Source organism: Phycodurus eques, chromosome 22 (assembly GCF_024500275.1).
Source record: "Phycodurus eques isolate BA_2022a chromosome 22, UOR_Pequ_1.1, whole genome shotgun sequence".
NCBI classification, from domain to species: domain Eukaryota; kingdom Metazoa; phylum Chordata; class Actinopteri; order Syngnathiformes; family Syngnathidae; genus Phycodurus; species Phycodurus eques.
This window is the reverse complement of record NC_084546.1, coordinates 7,252,012-7,271,054: the sequence shown is the minus strand read 5'-3', so window position 1 is coordinate 7,271,054 and position 19,043 is coordinate 7,252,012. Positions and strand designations below refer to the sequence as shown.

Here is a 19,043-nt window from a genome sequence, read left to right as displayed (position 1 = left end):
GTGTAATCTCTGGTGGTTTTTCCGCCCCGCGCCTGTGCGTCCTAATGCAGCAACTGCGGCGAGAAGCACGATGAGGTCGGTCGCAGAGACAGATGACTCGGCCGGGTTGCGGCGCCTCGAGAGTGTTCAGTCGTCGGAGTTCTCGGTTCAGGAAACGACTTACCCGAGACCTCCGGGAGCAAACGGACCTCGAGACGAGAATATCTCCGAAAAGATCCTTTTCGGCGTCACTAGTCGCGGGCGAGGAAGTCGCAATTTGACGCCGTGCGTTTTCACACGCTGAAATAACAGTTGACGGTCTTACTGTCGCTGTGCAAGATTTGCTGTGATTCGATAGAAGCAGCAGACTTTCACACAACCTCCCACGACAAACAGAACACATCTTAGAATAAGGATGGCTGCTCGCACAATCACAAATTGAGGATTTATAGTCGCATAGTCTGTCTGCCTTCCTTCAGAGGAAACATACAATAGTTTGTGTGAGAAAACGTGACTGTAGTTACTAACTATTCAGTTCTAATAAACTCGTACCGATGCTTTTTCTTACAGACGCCCCTTTAATCCATTCGGTAACATCGAGAAAGGTGTCAGAGTGCTGCATACACAATCCCAGTTTTCTCAAGTACGTCGCTTCGCCCAGCTTCTGTCGCACGTAAGATCGTAAATGACACGAGGAGCAGGGTTGCCAGGCGACTGCATCGTACAACTGGTGTCTGACGACTTTCATTTGCAACGAGCACTTTTAAGAGCAGCAGGGTGTGAAGGCGAGCGCTTTAAGGACGTTAAAACCAGCAGGAAGTTGATGCTGATCCTCCAAATCGGCTTTTAGTCTTACTTAGTCTGCCTGTAACTTGTCGGAAGCGTAAGGCCACGGCAAAAATGTACTCATGGCATTTCAGTGACTGACCTCAGGATGAGACAAAAACTTTTCTCATAGGAATGAATGGAAATACTGCGAACGTGAGGATACATTCCAGACTCGCCTGCATTCGAAAAGCGACAAAATAAAGACGCCATGAAAACATTTGTTTGTTTACCCTCGTCTCCCACGCATTTGAACGTAAACGTATAAGATGGAAAGACAATATTGCGCGTACTGTCGTACCTTTGTGTTATGTGCCTTTAAGAGGTGAGGCGTGTGGCGTGTGATGTGTTTTGGTTTTACTCTTCTCCCGGTGTACATTAAGCGGCAGAAAAATACTGTGTTTCCCACATGCCAGGGCATTACAGTAAGTATACTGTAAAAACCCATTAAAAAAAAAAAAAAAACATCGCTTAAAAACCACAAATTTGCACATGCCACGAAAAACCTGTACGAACTTTAAACCACGAGAATGTCTTTTGTTTTGCACAAGATGTCTTCGAGAGCAACCAAAGTTGATAATAGGCTTCGTTTGTGTTTACATATATCATATCATATATGTATAAATAAAGTATATACATGAACAGTGGACCCCCACCATACTCGTGGTTCATCACCTATTTGCAGATTTCTTTTCCCAATTTGTCTGTGTTTTTTTCCCCCCTTTTTTTTCTTTTTTGGGGGGCAATTCCAAAAATGCTTCGTGGCGGTTTATCCCCGCTTATACGAGAGTTTTCGGGGGTTTAAAAAAAAAAGTAACATTCCTACGTGGCCTCGTGCATTTTACTTGATAGCATTCGGAACTGTCACACAAGCGTCAAAATAATAAACCTGTTAAAAATATAAAAGAGAGTAAGAACTGTACTTTACCGAGGGGTGTTCAAACTGACGTTTTATATGCCATAAAATATTATATATTTTCCCCCAAATATTCCACTGCAGCAAATCCAAATAGATCTGAGCACGACGATTGGATCAGATGCGTACCAGGAGGCAATTACATTGTCCTATTTTTTGGGTCTCATGTTGAATTCTTTGTTGGGGATCGCAAAGATGAGTAACCCTAAGCTTTTGGAATCCCTTGCCGGGGAGTGTATTTTAGCGGAACGTCGACATCAGAGCACGTGTTAATCAAATCGATGCGCACAACCCAAAGCAAGCGCACTGTGATGAGTGGCATCCGAGGTCTTTGTCGGCCAGTGATTCCCCTCCTACATCGATGAACAAGAAATCCTAGACGATTGTCTTAGTTCTTTAACATCTGTTTTCGAGTGGGTGGGCCGTGTTTGTATGTGGAATTAGCAGCAGTGCTCGAAGCGGGTCAGGCACTTGCCTTGTCTGTCCACGTTGCTTTTCCTCTCTTGAATCCAGCCTTCCCCGTGTGCCCGCTGCTTCCACCCCTGAACCCCTCTGCTCAGACTGTCATGAATAATAAAAGCCGTGTTCGACTGCTCCTGCTGTCGCTGGGGAGACACGCTGATTCCTCTAAGCGTGTTATCGTTACCCACCAGCGGATGTCGGATCAGCGCGTGTACGTTGAGGGCCATTTGCACCAAGAGCCCCTCAATTTTCCTCAACATTATTGGAGCGGATGTATTCCAGAACTACCCGCAATCGGTGAAAATCTGCACTCCAATAATCATAACAACGATAAACCTCTCACACACTTTAAACACATTAAAGCACACTTTGCAAGTATTCCAAAGCACCTGTTCTCATTCTCTTGCTCTCACAGTTCTCCAAATAAGAGGTGAAGCGTGCTTGCTTCAGGTTATTTTTCACTCCCAGTTGAGGTTTGACACATAAAAGAAAAGAGAATTCAACATTCCATATTAAAATAATAACATATTCACCTCAACCATTTTATTTGAGCCGCTAGCTTAATGCTAACATATAATATGAAACGCCATAGACGGACGAACGGCAATTAGTGTAGATGTTATTGTACTCGCTAGACTCACATGCACTGTATTTTCTCTACTCTGTGAGAACGGCGACTATTAGTGGAGCTTTTTGGGGGACGTTTTCTGCCTCTCGTTGCTTCTGCATTTCTTCTCGGACACTTGAATGTGGGCCGGCATGTTGTGCGCCTTCACTGAAGGATTTAAATCAGTTTTGAGATTGCAAGTGAACATGAATTTACATGGCCGCCTGTTTTCTGGTAACGAGTGCCGCAGAAATGTAAAGTCACACGGCTCGGTCGTTTTGGCGATGGCAGGAGCGGGTCTGGTGCCCGTACTCTGCGGGATGAAGGAATGAGGCGCACGCACGCCGTTTGTTGATCAGCAGGGATCCGACAGTTTGGGGTGGCACTATCCCCTGCTCTTCCATGTCATTAGTGAACAAAGCCTGTTATTACTGGTGCGTGCCGCTCACGTTATGAGGAAGCCGTGGTCCAAAATAGATGGATAATCCAAGCTTTCTTTTGATCCAGTTCATAGCTCAGATCTGCAGGGAGATACTTGCCCGCAGGTAAAAGATTTCATGCACTTCATAGCGAGAAGGACAGTCTATTTTCGTCATTGTTTTCCGTGTGTATCCCGTCCAGTGCAATTCCACATGTATTCCAAATGCTGCCTCCCTCGTGTCTTGCTGAATTGGCAATGGCCTTTTATTTCTTTTTCTTTTTAAATTGCTCTCATTGGAATATAGCTGTCTTGTACAATGGGTTGTATAAACTTGTTCTTCTGTTCACTGATAAATGTTGAGCGCTGCACTAATATATGGCCAATGAGTGTACACTGTACAACAAGATTTCAGGTCCTAGCGTAGCAAAATCTTGCCTAAAGCTGCTCCTCCCTCTGCAAGACCCCCAGATGCCGATATATTGTCTAGATGTAACATTTGCCAATTCCACGCCGTCTCCTCGGTAAGGCGAAGAAATTGCAAAAGACGCAGCCAGCCCCCTCGGTAAGACAAGTGCTTCCCTCTTATCCGAGTGTCCTTTGCTGTGAAATCAGTCTACTGTTAATCAGGTTTTGGGGGCTCGTCTGCCTTGTCGCTGCTTTCCGCCACGTTGGCTTCCACATGTTATATAACTGTTTTCAGCCCCCCCCCCCCCACACACTCCTCCCTCAGGGGCTTCTGTCTGCTCCACAAACAAAAAGCTGTGAATCTCCTGTCCCAACTTTACATCCTTACCTCCGAGTCGTCTCCCAGCATGCACAGGATAGTCCATGCAAAACAGGAAAGTCATAGTGGCCAAATAAGTTTATTTCCTCGACTGCGGAGAGTGGCGGGCATTTTTATTTATTTTTTAGGGGTCAGGCGCTTACGGGTATACGCAGATATGAGGAATTACGGCATTGGGCCTCATTGACATTTGCATTATTCAGAACAGATGTATTTTGAATTGTGGGAATAAAGTGAGAAAAAAGAAAATGTCGCACACCACTCAACACAAAATGTCACAAAGTTCTGTATGCTGAAATACTGAAGATTTTGTCTCTGGCATGGATAGATGAACAAAGACACATTATTTGGAATTAATAAATAATAATTTGTCCAACTCGGTGAACGCTGATCATTTCAAGACAGTGCTTGGAAATCACCGGTCTATAGGATGGGGTTCACTGTACACCACTAACGTATGTATTGTTGAATTAATTGGCTCTTAATGTTGATTGTGTTGGTGTACCTACAGAATTGGGCACTGAGTGTTTATCGCCTATGCACTAGAACTACGTAAATGTCTCTTTCCTGTAGGACCTTTTCCCAGCACGCCCTCTTTGGCCTGACCGCCCCACCAGCTCCAGTCACCATGAACTACCTTCGGCGGCGTCTGTCCGACAGCAGCTTCGTGGCCAACCTCCCCAACGGCTACATGATGGATCTGCAGAGGCCGACCCCGCCGCCGTCTTCCACCTCCTCCCCGGCCTCCCCGGCCACGGAGCGGCGACAGCCCCCGAGCGTCCCGACCCCGGCTCAGGGCTCGGCCCCGAGCTCCACGGGCGGCTTCCTCAGCTCCTTCTCCAGTGTGGTGAAGAGCGCCCAGATGGCGCAGAATGTCGCGGCCGCCGCGCATGCCAAGTCGGCGGCGGCGAAGACTGAGGGAACCCCAACGGGAAGCAGTCAGCCTCCTAAGCCTGTTGTCCGCAAACCCAAGATCCTGCTGGTTGTTGATGATCAACACACGGACTGGTGAGTACCTCATATTTCTAACAGATGCACTATTTTGTACTATTTTGTCTTGCTTATGTACCGAAAGGTAACCATAGAAACACCTGTCAGTTTGATGCAGGACAGCCTTTTAGCAGAACCACATGAATCAAGAAATTAGTTCAATTAATGCTTTTCAGGTTTGTAAGTGGATATTACCATATGTTCGTCAAGGAACGCCCGCATACTCACGATTCGGCATTTGAAACTTTGCTTATTTTGGGGAGGGGGGGGACCAGTTATTGAAAACCTTGACTTTTAAAAATCGGGAATACCTTCAACACACTGATTGGCCAACATCTTTTTTTTTTTAAATCCCTCTCAATGCTTGCTATATGTCTATGTCCGTCTATTTGTCTATCTATTGCTCTAACGTGGGCCATTTTCCACTCCTTAATAGCAATGGTTGCCACGCGGGGTCGACACACTGCCACTTTTTGAAATGGAGGCCGACAATTAGATGAAGAGGTGTCATACCACCATTTTGTGCACCAAGTCTGAAAAATGCGACGAGCAGGGCTTTTCCTCTTCATCGTACGTCTCCTTGCATTTGTAAGTCTCTAAATGCACAGTCGTGTCGTGGTTTGATATTGAAGTGCATTCTCCGAAATGCTGGAAGGTGGCGCTTTGTCATGGCAGCCTCTCATCTGATTAGTTCATCTAATTTTATTTGCAAGAGAGTCTTAAAATTACCATGGTAACAACTCCGTTGCTCCAAATCTGACAGAACGGTAAGGAGTGGAAGGAGATAGCTTCAATAGAAAAATATCCCCTTTCAAGATGTGCAGCACTTTGTTTATCGCATAAGCCTGACTGAATCAATAAACCACGCTTCCTTTTCATGAATTGTTATTTTGTAGCCTGACATCAGCAGGGGAGCCTCGACCTCTGTTGGCGTGTTGCTCGCCATTTCCAACCCTCTGAATTAATCATCAGTTGGGATCGTTACACACCGTCGCCGATGGCTCTGCGGGGATGAAGCCCAGGTTTAAAAATGATCACTAAATGAATCCACCCCGCTGGCAACCATATGATGAGCATCGTGGGATTGCTCTGCGTTCTTCCCCACAAGGAAGACCAGCTGCTTTTCGCTCTTTATGGTCCTCTTCACACCTCGCTGTTTCTGAAATGACTCAACAGAAGATCATCCGCCATCCCAGGAGCGTGTTTGTGCTCATGCTCGCCTCTTTTAAGGAGCGGCACTCCGCTAAGCAACACAACATTCAGTCCCGTAACCACGTTTTGTGTCATATTTAGACTGCGTAGCGCATTAAAATGAAAGTTTTTATAGCCGAGAGCGCGAAATGATCCAAAATAGTTGGTGAAGATGGAGGGAACGTAAAAGGTGTCTTCGTACTTGTGTCCTGGTGGTGGTCCTGGGAAAGTTGTAGCTCAGCAAATGATAAGACATAAAATATCCACTTAAAAAGTTACTCAAACTCGATCGGTTTTTGTTTTGCCTGTCAGCCCGATTAGTTTTTTTTTTTTTTTACCTTGTTAAATCCATCCATTGTCTGTACCGCTTGAACCTCACAAGGGTCGCGGGCGTGCTGGAGCCTTTGGCTGGTCAAGGATGTACCCCTCCTCTAAATCAGATGGGAGAGGCTCCAGCTCACCCAAAGATTTGGAGGTTTGACAAATTAGAGCTGAGCCAGACCCTAATCACTTCTCGATAAGACCACTCGGTGGCGCTGTTGTTCCTCTAAAATGATTTGGTATGCATAGGGTAGTGAAAATCCTTGGCCAGCAGATGGTGGTATTTGCTCGCATCTTCGTTCTAAATAAAATGATTTCTACCTCATGCGTATATTATTATTGGAGCCATGGCTTGACTTGGCTCCACGTAAAAAGCAAGTACATGAAAGTTTGACATGAGGGGTTTACAGTTTCAATGCAGGACCCTCGGTGAAAGTACAGTTTCTACGCTGCCAAAATACTTGACAAATGCGTAGTACATTTAAGTATTCTGAAGTAGTATTTCATGCATAAAGCACGAAATGTCTGGTTGACTGTCACAGCTGAATGCTTAAAGTCATATTAAAAAAAAGAGAGGGCAAATATTTGCCTGCTGCTTTGGCAACACATCTGCGTCATGACTTTTACTGTCACACTTTAAGGACAATGTGAAACTTGTTTTGAGGAGGCTGAAGTCCTCTTGTTGTCTCGTTTGACTGATTGCCTTCATGTATCAGAATTTAGCTGCTCCCCTCCTGACAATGCACCCAAATATGGTTTATTTGCAGCGTACTTGCGCTTCTGCCCTCAAATCCGATTCTTTTTGTGTTTCTGAGCTGTGTTAACTGCAAGGCACAGTGAACATCAGTCACTCTCTGCCTCGGGACTGAGTTTGCCTCCTGGGCATTCCAGCCGAGTGGCAGGGGTCTCTAGGGAAACTCCGTTCCCTCCTGACAGGCTTGGCCTCCACCAATGACCGGTGCACAAAAGCGTTACAGAGCGCCAATGCAAAGTCTCAAAGAGCACCAACAACAACCCCCCCCCCCCCCCCCCCCCCCCACACACACAACTTTTTTTTTTTTTTTTTTTATTCTTTAAAGCCCCCGACATCTTTCCCGCACTTGTTATCCGTCTCTCCTGGGACAAGACGCAAAATGCCCTGCCAAGTAGCTGTCCCTGTGTTTGCACTGCTCTTTGAATAATACGAGAAGCAGATAGGCCACTTCGGACTTTCTCTGGAATGTTTTCACCGCTTGGTGTAATTCACAGATCGACTGAACATCACCATGACGCCCAAAGATGAATAAAATGGCACTGAAACCAAGTATCCTTTGAAAAAGTACTGTGTTGTTAGCGATATTATGTAAGAACTCCAGGTTTTGACAGAAGTTGGAGCAAACCGCAACAAAATAAATACATAAGCACATTCATATATGAGCTGCTACGGCAACAACAATTGATGTCCAGGCCCTCAAGATGCAGACTGGGTTCGCCAGTTAGCAGCCAGCTGCTAACCTGCACTAACAAGAGCCAACTACCCGCTCTCATTCGCTGGCTCCCACGTCACTCACCAGGCCAGGCTCCACCTTTTAAAGCCAAACACACGCAAATTCACCGATATTATAGTGAGGAGCGTGAGGATGGCGACCCCAAGTGAACAACAATAATACTTGTATCTCACATGCACATCTGGTTGTTTAATAATGCAAAATCCTTATTTATATTGTGGGGCCCTGTTACGTCCACAGCCATGAGATCTTTTGTCCAATTTTCCCGAAAAACAGTCTTTGCGGTGGTCCGTCTAAACCACAGCTCTCTTTCCGAAAAGAAATGCTGCCGATTGTTGATGACTGTGAGTTTTATGGAACTTGACTCGTACACGAACCTCTACAGCAAAGGTATTCTCCTGGTACAAATAAATAGCGATGGAGTTTACATAGCGGGCGTGGGCACGAAAGAGAAGGAAATTCCCGGCCTCTGCCCTGAGCCCAATGTTTACATGTGAACACGAGCAAAGCCGAGCTCCTTGTAAATTACCGCCGTAGCTCCGAGTGACGACACGTTTTGGAATATCTCGAAAGGCATTCCAGTCGTATTCGGCCAATAAGCCTACGGGATGGGCGGCGCTCCCTTTCGACTGCGGTGGGCCGAGGTGACAGGGGGCACTGCGAGTGCAGTATGTAGGTCAGATACGTTGAAGATTCACGGCTTCGAAAATGACAGGGAATGAGACTTGAAACATTTAAGTCTCAACAGCTGCGAGATCTTATGGACGACATCCCCCACAGCGACAGTAATGAAGGATAATGAATGTACCTTCAACGACATGTGGGGGATTAAAGAGAATGAACGAGGGAAAGAAGTGGCGTCAGGGAAACCGTGTATTGGTGTGAACAAGTCGAGAGGCAAATCCCAAAACAGCTTGTCCCAGTGACCGAAGACCTCCACCATGTAGCGGGGATCCTGGGCTATATACGCACGGCTCGATAGCCTGAAGCCTTTGACAGATTGTTGGCAGTCCCGCGGCTGCGAGGGGTGCAAGTTCAACGCCGAGGACAGGGACACAACATGGCCATAAATGTGAAACGATTTGAAATGTGCTGAGAAATGCGCGTTGGTCTTTTTTTTTTTAATTTTAAATTCCTCTTCCCAGTCCCGCTCAACTTCTCCTGCATACGAATAAACAATCCAAAGAGTTGTCCCCTTGAAGCACGTACAATGATGATTAAGAACATGAGTTTGCCAGGGAATTCAGTCTGCTCCAAGCCTCGTACCGTCATGTGCTGTACTCATGGAAAATATGAGCTTGCAAGGTATTTTGGAAGGTCTGTTTAAACTTCTCCTCCTGTCAAATAAACAAAAGGTTATTTTGGGGTTGTTATGAGTCACGGTACCGTTTGTCCAGGGTAATACCTGAGGCATCCGTTTATGCAATTGTGTTTTACTGCTTAAATAAAGAGCCTGGGATTGTAATAACAGTTTTGTGCGTGTGTTTTTTTTTTTAACTATCTAAACATATGCTTCCTTGCAGGGCCAAGTACTTCAGAGGCAAGAAGCTGAATGGGGAATATGATATCTGTGTCGAACAGGTATGTATGAAAAAAAGCTATAGTGCGTGTTATACGGCTTGACATCCATCATGACTCAACTCACCTCACAACGAGCAGCAATTTGACAGATAGAATTAGTAAGTATTCTTCAAAAAAGCTTCAGGCTGTTGATTGTCAGTTGACGTTGACGGTCAAACTCAACGTACAACAGAGAATTACACTTTGTGCAAACAACCACACAGCTTAGCTTTTAGTCTGCTAGCTTCATGCTAATGCTAACATAAAATGGGGAACAATAAGCATCTATGTGGCGGTGTAAAACTCTTGGATATTTGAACACAAACGGTGCAGCCACACATGTGGACAGACAATATAACAGTACTCAGAGTCACAGATTACTATGGAACTGTGACTTCTCCTATGTTTCCATGTATATAGAGTATCGATGTCCGTCCCAGTCGTCCAAACCACATTTTTTTTTTTTTTTTTTTTTTTTTTTTAATAAAAGTATAATATTATAGAGTGCAATCTTTCTCATGATAAAACATGAGAATTTTTTTGGGCTGGAGGGTTGAACAGATTGACATTTCCATTCATTTGATGAGTGATTGTAAGATGAGTGTTTTGAGTGACAAGCGTGATCAAGTCATGAATTAAACTAACTCTCTCAAAGCAGCGCTGTGTTTTCGTTCACAATGGGTACTTTTTTTTTTGGCAGCCAGTATCACTTGTACCTGCACACAAATGCGTCTAGACATACCATATTTACAGTGTGTAGATAACATCTAATTTACCTTCAATAAGTGTTTGGTTATACATCTGCAAGCAATTGTTGAGACTGTGGCGGTCTTTGAAATGGAGTGGTGGGTTTTTATGGGCAGTGGAAAAAAGGGACCACATAAAGTTGGAGTTTACAGCCCGTTTGCTCAAGTCTCTACTGTTGTGGTCTTTTGGTGCTGATGTATAGTTTGTCGTGTGCGTGTTTCTGTCAAATCTGCGAGATTTTTCTGTGCGATAATGGGGTGTCACCACTATTGAGCCCCGGTTAAAATAATAATAATTTAAAAAAAAAAGTTAATTAGGCCCCTTGAGTCCGTGAGTGAAGGGGACCAGATAAAAAAAAAAAAAAAGCTGGAGGTGACCTACTTAGATCTTGTTGGACGCGCTACTGTTCCCCAGAAGCCCTCAAAGTCGACGCTAACAAGTCGGTTGGTAATTGCCTTCATCGGCCGCCTGTGCATCTTCATGAAAACGTTAATCTCGGTGTGAAGAGTCGATGAAGCCTTTTAGGTCTTATTTGTCAGCTCCGAGCTTTTAGCATCTGCTTGCGTATATATCCCAGAGACTGTCTTTGGGCTTTGGGGTGGCAGCAATTGAAGTTACTATCGATGACAATCTGTATGGGTATGTGTTTTTAATAAAGAAATATAGCGCATAGTATTACAACATAATAAAACAGAACAAAAGAGAATGGAAAGAAATAAACTGTTGTGCCCGTCAGCATCGGCGACTGGCTCTCCTCTCCCACATGCGAGGGCATTACAGTCCACTAATTGCTTCATTTTTTGCCACTGCACTTGAGCGGCGGCGAATTAATGTGTCCATTTTTGCTACCCACTACAAAGTCTTAAACCGCTGCGGTTTATACATTAGGACAGTTAAAATAGGTCTTTTTTGTAGAAGGGGGGAACAACGGGGTCGTTCTTCAGGTTTGTCAGACCATGTGTGCTTGGGGTTAAAGGAGGGGGAGTTCCACGCGGCGGGGGAGTGACCTCAGCATTGTCCAGACTCCTTTCTGCTTCAGTCTTGACACCTCACAGGCAGTCTGCCCGTTGTTATCTGCAACCTTAAAGCGTTTGGCTGCTGTTTACCCAAGTGTAGCGTGTGCTCAACGTGCTCCAGATGGACTACTCGATTGCTTCACTTTTCACTTGTTCCCTGCAGTACGTCTTGCACTGAAACTCATTCTAAAATCGAGTGTTTCACTGTCGAGGAGAGTGGTAGCTGTTACTGTCGCGGCAAAGTCTCAGTCGTGATCATGAAAGGTGGACTATATGCAGCGCTATCACAAGCACCACAGTTTGTGGTTCAGCTAAGCTTATCAGGAATTTTGTACGCCCTGTGGCTGCACATTGAATCACTCTCTTAGCATCCACAGGTGGCGAGCATCGATGTACTATTTACAATTCCTACTTTCTCTTTTCAAAAAGTTTTTACCATTCGTGTTTTACTTGGAAAACATATAATTCCATGCTGTACTCAAGAGAGACACCTTTAAAAAAAAACAACTAAAACAACAACAACAGCAAACAAACCTTTCTAAATCATCAAATAATAATAATAAAAAATACATCCACAAATAGGTGAATGTTTAAATAGGTGGGAGAACACTGTACATTAACTGGTCGTGTTCTGGCAAAAATGTATTTAGTTTTTAAAATATATATATATATATATATATATATATATATATATATATATATTTATTTATTTCATTCATTTCCCCCCCCCCTCCTGACAATTAGGCCCACAACTTAATTCAGTCTGCATGCAGGTCAACAGAGGAGAAGCATTATCCCTGGAGGCAGTTGTCCTGTGTATCACTTCCTGTTTTCCTTTCCCAAGGCAAATGCCGCTCCAAGACGAGCGTTTGAATGCGTTGCCATGGCGCTCTGAAAAGCCTCCCATTCGAGCTTTCGGGCCCCGGCACCAGCCACTTCATCCATTAATGTAGCGGCCATCACTCCGCTCAAACAGCAGCAGCCAATCACGGAAGATGTTTATGTGGCTCTTGCCAATATTTTGCCCACTCTCTGATGGGGATTTGCCTGGCACGATGTTAAGATGGAGATCACATATGCAAGCAGGGGCGTGTTTGTGGATTGGTGTGGTCAACAGACTCTGAGCCCACACTTTTCCGGGGTGGGCATCAACAGAACGCGACAAGTGCATCATGCCCTTGAAGCAAATTGAGCGTGACTGACACCTCATTGTCCCCCAAGGCATTTATTTACCCGCCCCCTTGCGCTTCCTCTGCGAGTGACACACGTTCAAATGAAAAGGAGTGGGTGTTATTTTCTCTTTCACTTTTATGACATTGGCACATTCCTTTCACAGATGACTCACATCCTCACGCCATCAGAAAACAGTGCTGAGGATATTTCCTTTTTATTTTTATTTTTATGAAAGCCCATATAAAGCCCGGCGAAGCAGGCTTAACGCCTCAAACGGTGGTCGCCGTATGAAAATGTGCAGATAGGCATGGACTTAACTTGCTGTGTGTACTGGCTGAGTGGGTTGAGCAGGGGGTCAACTGGGGGATTTGCTAGCATTGCCGTGTTTATGTTTCAATATGCTAATCGACTGGAGACATGGCGAGCGCCAAACCAGTGTTTTCCAACCTCCGAGGCCCATACACTGGAAATACATCTCACAGAACTCCACAAAAAGTAGATAAAGTGGACATCCGAGTGATCCAACTTTTTTTCGTTTTTCGACACACGAGCCGTCTGTGGGACGGTGTTTTTGTTTTGTTTTGCTTTGACTTGAGAGCAAAACTCCGAGATACGAGTGCTGTCAGAGGGGCAGGGAACTCAACTCAACTCACTTCACAACAAGGCAGATAGTGAACAATCCTTCAAAAGAGAGGATTCACGTTGTTTATTGAAGTTTACTGTCAAGCGAAACATAAAACAAAGCGAATTACACGTTGCATATTTAAACAACCACATAGCTTTGCCTTAATGAAGTCAGTTGGTCTTAATGCCAACAAACAATGCAAACCGAGCTTACAAATAGCATCGGTGTTGTGGTCTTATTACCATTTAAAACACTGATATTTGAACACAAATGGTGGAGGAACACATGTAGACAGACACTATCACAGTACCCCAGACATATTCCTTACCCCTTTGTAGAAAATGACCAATATTCCTGCACCTTACTGAGTCAGTTGTGAAACTCTCCTCCGTGTGTCTCTGTCTGTATTATACTGCCCCCAGGTGGCCAAGCTGTGCACGCCGGAATGAGCAGCACAATATGAATTGAATAAAAACAAAACGTGTCTTTACTATACGTACAAATCTGGAATTTTCTTTGCAAAGTAAAATATTGAGCTACTTGGGAACAACTCATCAACATTCAAACAGCGCAAAGTTAAAAGTATTACTGCCCACACTCATTAATGTACAGTTTCTGGTGGAGCCCGGTCTCAGATGACTGTTCAACAAGGGCGGGCTGATCGTGTCAACTGTTGTTTGAAGTGTAGTTCTTACCAGGAGTCATAAGGAAGCCAGTCTGAAGTCTTTGGAGTACGAGAGGTCGAAGACTGGGAACAACCTCATTTGCCTTCCGTCACATGCTCTTTCTGTCCCGCAGAAGTCTGGCTGCTTGGATGAATGAAAATGTGTCTGATAAAAGTGCTCCATCTCATGACCTGTAATAATTTAAGAGCTTTTGTGGCACAAAACCAAAGGAAGCAAGATGTGGTTACAGGGTGAAAACATCCTTGTTTTTCTTTCCCAGGCAGAGTTCTCAGAGATCAACCTGGCCTCCTATGTCACTTCAGGATGCATGGTGGACATGCAGGTCAACAAGGGGGGTACAAAAACGGTCAGGTATGGAAAACTCACTCACTCACTCACTCACTCACTCACTCACTCACTCTCTGACTCCCGTCACAAGTGAAAATGATGTGTTTTGCTGTCACGGGAATATGGGTGGTAATTAAGGACGGGGACGCAGTTTCCTGAAATTCCTAATGGGGAAAGTTAACGACCAACGACGGATTTATGTGAAATTCTGAATCAAAACAGCAGTCAAAGTTATAGGAGGATTTCCTCGCTGCAATTATACGCATCACCATGTTGCAAAATGTGAACCTGAGCACTGTTTGGAAAAATAAATATTCAGAACGATGGTTGGCTCGCAGCAGTGCGTGGCTCGGGCCAGTTTGCAGCTCCAACAGTAGCCGCGCTCCGACACGTGAAACCATGTATTTAAATAGACTGTTATGTTAAATCAGGGCTCAAGGAGAGTGGCGATCAGCTGATCAGGGTGGCAAAGATGACTTCATCCTCCACCCTAAACCTCGTTTGACACTTTATGGCTTTTCCGTCGTTTTAAAGAACTGGCAGTGAGCAACAGTAACGTTGCAGACAAGATTTGCCAGCAAGCAAGCAACGGCCAAAACAATTTGCACAATGCATTTTGTTGCTCATCAATATCATGAATCTTTCTTGTGGTGAGACGAAAGCTGGTGAGGCAAAAAAAAACAAAAATCATTGTGGTTTTGTAATCTGAGAAATCTTAATTCATCGTCACTTTCTGTTCTGATTTAACGAGTCAGCCAAATTGCTTGTCATCTCATGTCAAAACAACTCGTCTTATAGATTATTTGACTTCTTCTGGGTTTGGCCTCAACTTCACCCCTGCTATCTGCGGTGAAAGTCGAGGAAGCAATTGTAGCCGCAGCGTGGAATAAAGGGAGATTAATCGCAAACTACAAGCTGGCGCTCGGCTAGTGTCGTTCTGCCTCGTCAAAATTGACATTGAGGTGATTGTACGCGTGTGCGTTGCATAATTTCGGCGTTATCGCCGTCATGATAGAGAAGCCAAATTGGATGCAGATGGTGTGACTGCCGCCTTATTTGTGAGCAATGGCACTCATTGTCAAACTGTTGCCGTTTTATGACTCTGCCCTTGTCTACGAATAGCACTGAACAGCACCGAGCGGCCTGGCAGGTTGACGACAAACAAATGCCCTCTAAATGCAAGTTCCGAGCCCAAAAGCAAGATGAAAAAAAAAACAATCCCCGACAACCTTGATGGTGTTTTTTTTTTTTTTTTTTTTCCTTCCAAAGATTACGAATGCATACAAAGTCGCTCTTTGATAGCAAAGCGTTTCATTCGCAGCCAGAGGAATGTCGCAGAATGTCAACAGATAGAGCAAAGTCATAGCACCAATTTCCCAAACACAAACAAAACACCTTTCCGCCGACATTTTTCTGGGTGGCTGCGAGAAACAGAATGTTCAGAAGTCTTGCACTTTGACACCGAATAGTGTAGCCATGCCTTTGCATGCTTCTCAAGGCCGGTGGGACCTTTGAATTCAGTCGGCAGACTAGCTTTTGAAACACTTACAAGTGCGTCAGCAAACTTCGTAGCAGTTGTGATTTATGCACTAAAGAATCTCCCATTTCTCTTTGAAAAGCGTTGAACCAGTGAGTTCTCCACATGGACGAGTTGCGAATGTCTCTATTTCGTTTCATTCGGTTTCACCAAATTTGTTGCCGTCGTTATTAATGCTCCCCGGTTCACTTTAATATTGCTGCTATCTCTGTTTTTTGAAGACCCCAAGATCTCAAACAATCAAGATCTCAACCGCAGTTGACTTCACCTCCCTCTGTTTGTGTTTTTTTTCATTGATTTTTTTAACAGTGTCATCCTCCAAAGGTTTTTAGCCTATTTTGACAAAGCAAGGAGTAAAATGTACAAATAGCTGTTTTCAAATGTCGGGAATAAAAGTAAAACTGGGGACACCAAACGTCTGCAATAGAGCAAAGAGGCTCTCACATTTCCTAACATGGTCAAGTGTCTAGACAGCTTTCGAGAAAGTTTAGTCTTTGAACGTAGCTTTTCGGTCACGACGGGTTTCTTTTTCCACTCGGCCTGTCAAAGCTGCAAACTGATACTCGCCGACTTGAATGCTGCTAAGTCCTGTTGTGTGAGCTGCCGATCAACCAGCTGTCAGCGACTTGTCTTGTGATTGTCTTGTGGCTTTTGCTTTGCCTTCCCGTCAGAAGGCTTTTGAACACTGAGTGCGAAAAGAACACCTTGGCTTTCTTTTACACCTCTCTGAAGGGAAGGGCTGCTGCACGCGGAGAGGTTGCAGTTCTCACTCTTCTCTTTGTTTTTCCATGTGCTTCGTGCAATGAAAGAGTTCATTTGCGTGTTTTTCCATCATTGCAAGAACGAGCATCTAATATCAGCCGTCGCCGCTGCGTGCGACGTGGCGTGTAGTCCGCAGCAAAACAGCACACCACAAGGTAGAGTCATTATGACATGTTCTCTGTGGCACTGCTTTAGTCAGCCCCTTGGAGTCTCCACACGTCGCTGCCAAAACCTCCAGCAAACCGCTCAACTCCCAAGGAGCGGTGGTCTGGCTGCAAGGGAAATCGCCAAGCGGCACAAAGTATGATAAGCCACAAAGTAACAATCCCGTCCACCCGTCACTTCATAATAAAACTTGTTGATTAATTGGTCACCTTGCTGTTTATTGAGCTCGTTTTACTACTATGACACGAGCCGTAACTGTTTGGTCCACGTAAAAGCAAATGGCAGTTGGGAGTTTTCTGCTTTGTAGCCTGGAATTTTTATCACACCAAACATCAAAATTCAATAGAAACACCGTTTTTATTGCACTTCAAGCGCCTAATTAAGACTGGCCGCGTAAAGAACTGCATCACTGAAGCCGTGGATACTTACTTCGACTACGCTGTCATGAAACCAAATCGATTCATGCTTATTCAGCTGGAGTTTTACAGCACTTTGAGAAGTTATCAAGGTGCTTCACAGCAAACTTGTCGGATGGAGCAGAACATTGTCGAGCAAAAAAAAAAAAAAAAAAAGGAACTTTTTGTTATTAAGGATTATGACGTTGATGCACTTGTTTGGCCACGCTTGAAGATAAGATGTGTAAGCTCTCCTGACACAGTGTGAAAGATTTCCCCCGGCCTCAGCGGCAGGTGGGACAAAAGTTAATTTCCGATGCCGGCCGGCTGCGGCTCGAATTCTTTTCCTCTTATTTTCAGAGCACAATTGGAAAGACAGACAGATTACATAAGAAGATCCTCGTCTGATTCTTGTCATTTTCTGTACGGATTAGTCTCCCCGTCTTTGGTTACATTCGGTGACGATTTACCACTTTGGCCCACACAGAGCTAATTCAGACACATACATAGCACAAGACAAGCCCACGACCCTTTCCGCTGACCTTCTTTGAGGTCCGTTTTAATCAGCGAAGAAAGTGGGCTGCGCGGAGCTGCCTCAACACCTAATACTACAGTGAGGTTCATCTCGTTACAGAGCAAATAAATCCTGTTCACAGAAACAGCTTTAGGGGCCCAGGGGCTGGTTTCCTTTCAGGGCACTTTAGCCCTTGTCCGCCACCTCTGCTTTTAGAATAAAACCAGGAATACAAATGTCTCGGCTAATTCACTGAACAATTCATAACCCCCACCCCCACTTATTTTCATGAAACTGGCTGTTTGGAAATAACAGCCTGAAACTAGTCTAAATGTCTGTACCTGATCAACACCATGATGAAAGCTGGTGTGCCAATACTTTAATTAAAAGAAAACAGCATAATAATTATATACTTTGAGCCCGATAGATAACATTTACAGTATCCAAAGTCTGTTGCACTTCATTTGTGTCATCAGTTGCCGTTATTGCAACTCGTTGCTGTTCCGAAACGGCTTGTTAAAATGTTCACCGACTTAATGTCTGCCCAAATTTTAGGTGAAAAAAAATCCCGCTCTGGTGCTTTCTCTTTACAATGGAGACGAGCTTTGGCCGCAATCCAGAGCTTCGGCAGGCCTGACCAGGCAAACTGCTCAGAATTTGAGCCTCTGCCAGATCCCTCTGGTGCCACCGGGCCTGGAGCCACAGCCGTAATTACAACAAGGCCTATATTCAGGCCGGTGGACCACAAAATGAGGCTTCAAGTCGGCCACTTCACACAGAGGAACTGGTCTCTTTGGATGTGATCATTTTGGGTGGGCAGAATGAGGAATCAGTAATCCTTCAGTAAGTTGTTTACATACACAGACGTTTTTGCAGGGATTATTATTATCTCGTGAAGATGAGCTTGAACAAAACTATTATTTTAGTAGCAAATGTCAGCGCCCATAAATCTGAAAGATAAGGCCCGGAAGACAACGAATATAATTTGGTTGGATCCATGGACGAGTAATTCAATAGGGGTTCTCCTTACACTAATAAACACAGCTCTGAATCATAACTCTGGTTGTAATATTTAGGTCATCAATCAAGAGGTTCCTGTCTTCCTTATAGGAAAGGTAATTGTCTCGTAGTTGCATTTTGCTTCGATGACGGAATGCTCGTTTGGAACAATGCCTCGTTGTGCCGTGCTGATCCTTGGTATGTACTGTTTCACGGTGGTGCATTCCCAACGAATTCTCCTTATCATGGCGAGACTAATGGGAAGTTAAGAAGAAGAGAAAACCTGATAAAGGGCAAACATACGAGCTCAATGGGTGAGATATTCTGTAAAATGAATACACCTTAGTTCAAGGAAAAAGCAGCATGTGGTCATTTTCCTTTTCGAGTACATGTAAACTATGATCCGCGGATGGAGTTATTGATGTCTTAATCCATCACTACCGAATCCAGATATCAGTGCTTGATCTCAACCTGAGTGCACCACTACAAATTAATGCAAAGAATGAATTATCATAAGAAAATTGAAGCAACGAGCTGGACGATTCGGTCCATAA

General features: G+C 44.5%; 1 protein-coding gene across 5 annotated transcripts in view; it reads left to right on the top strand.

Annotated features, from left to right (window-relative positions):
* Positions 1-19,043, top strand: part of LOC133397015 (synapsin-3-like) — a 77,528-nt gene that overhangs the window by 4,501 nt on the left and 53,984 nt on the right. For all 5 annotated transcript variants that reach the window (XM_061667397.1, XM_061667395.1, XM_061667396.1 and 2 more), the window contains 3 exons: positions 4,568-5,002; positions 9,507-9,564; positions 14,050-14,141. In XM_061667397.1, the coding sequence (XP_061523381.1) occupies positions 4,568-5,002; positions 9,507-9,564; positions 14,050-14,141 (585 nt within the window). The remainder of the gene's footprint in view (positions 1-4,567; positions 5,003-9,506; positions 9,565-14,049; positions 14,142-19,043) is intronic.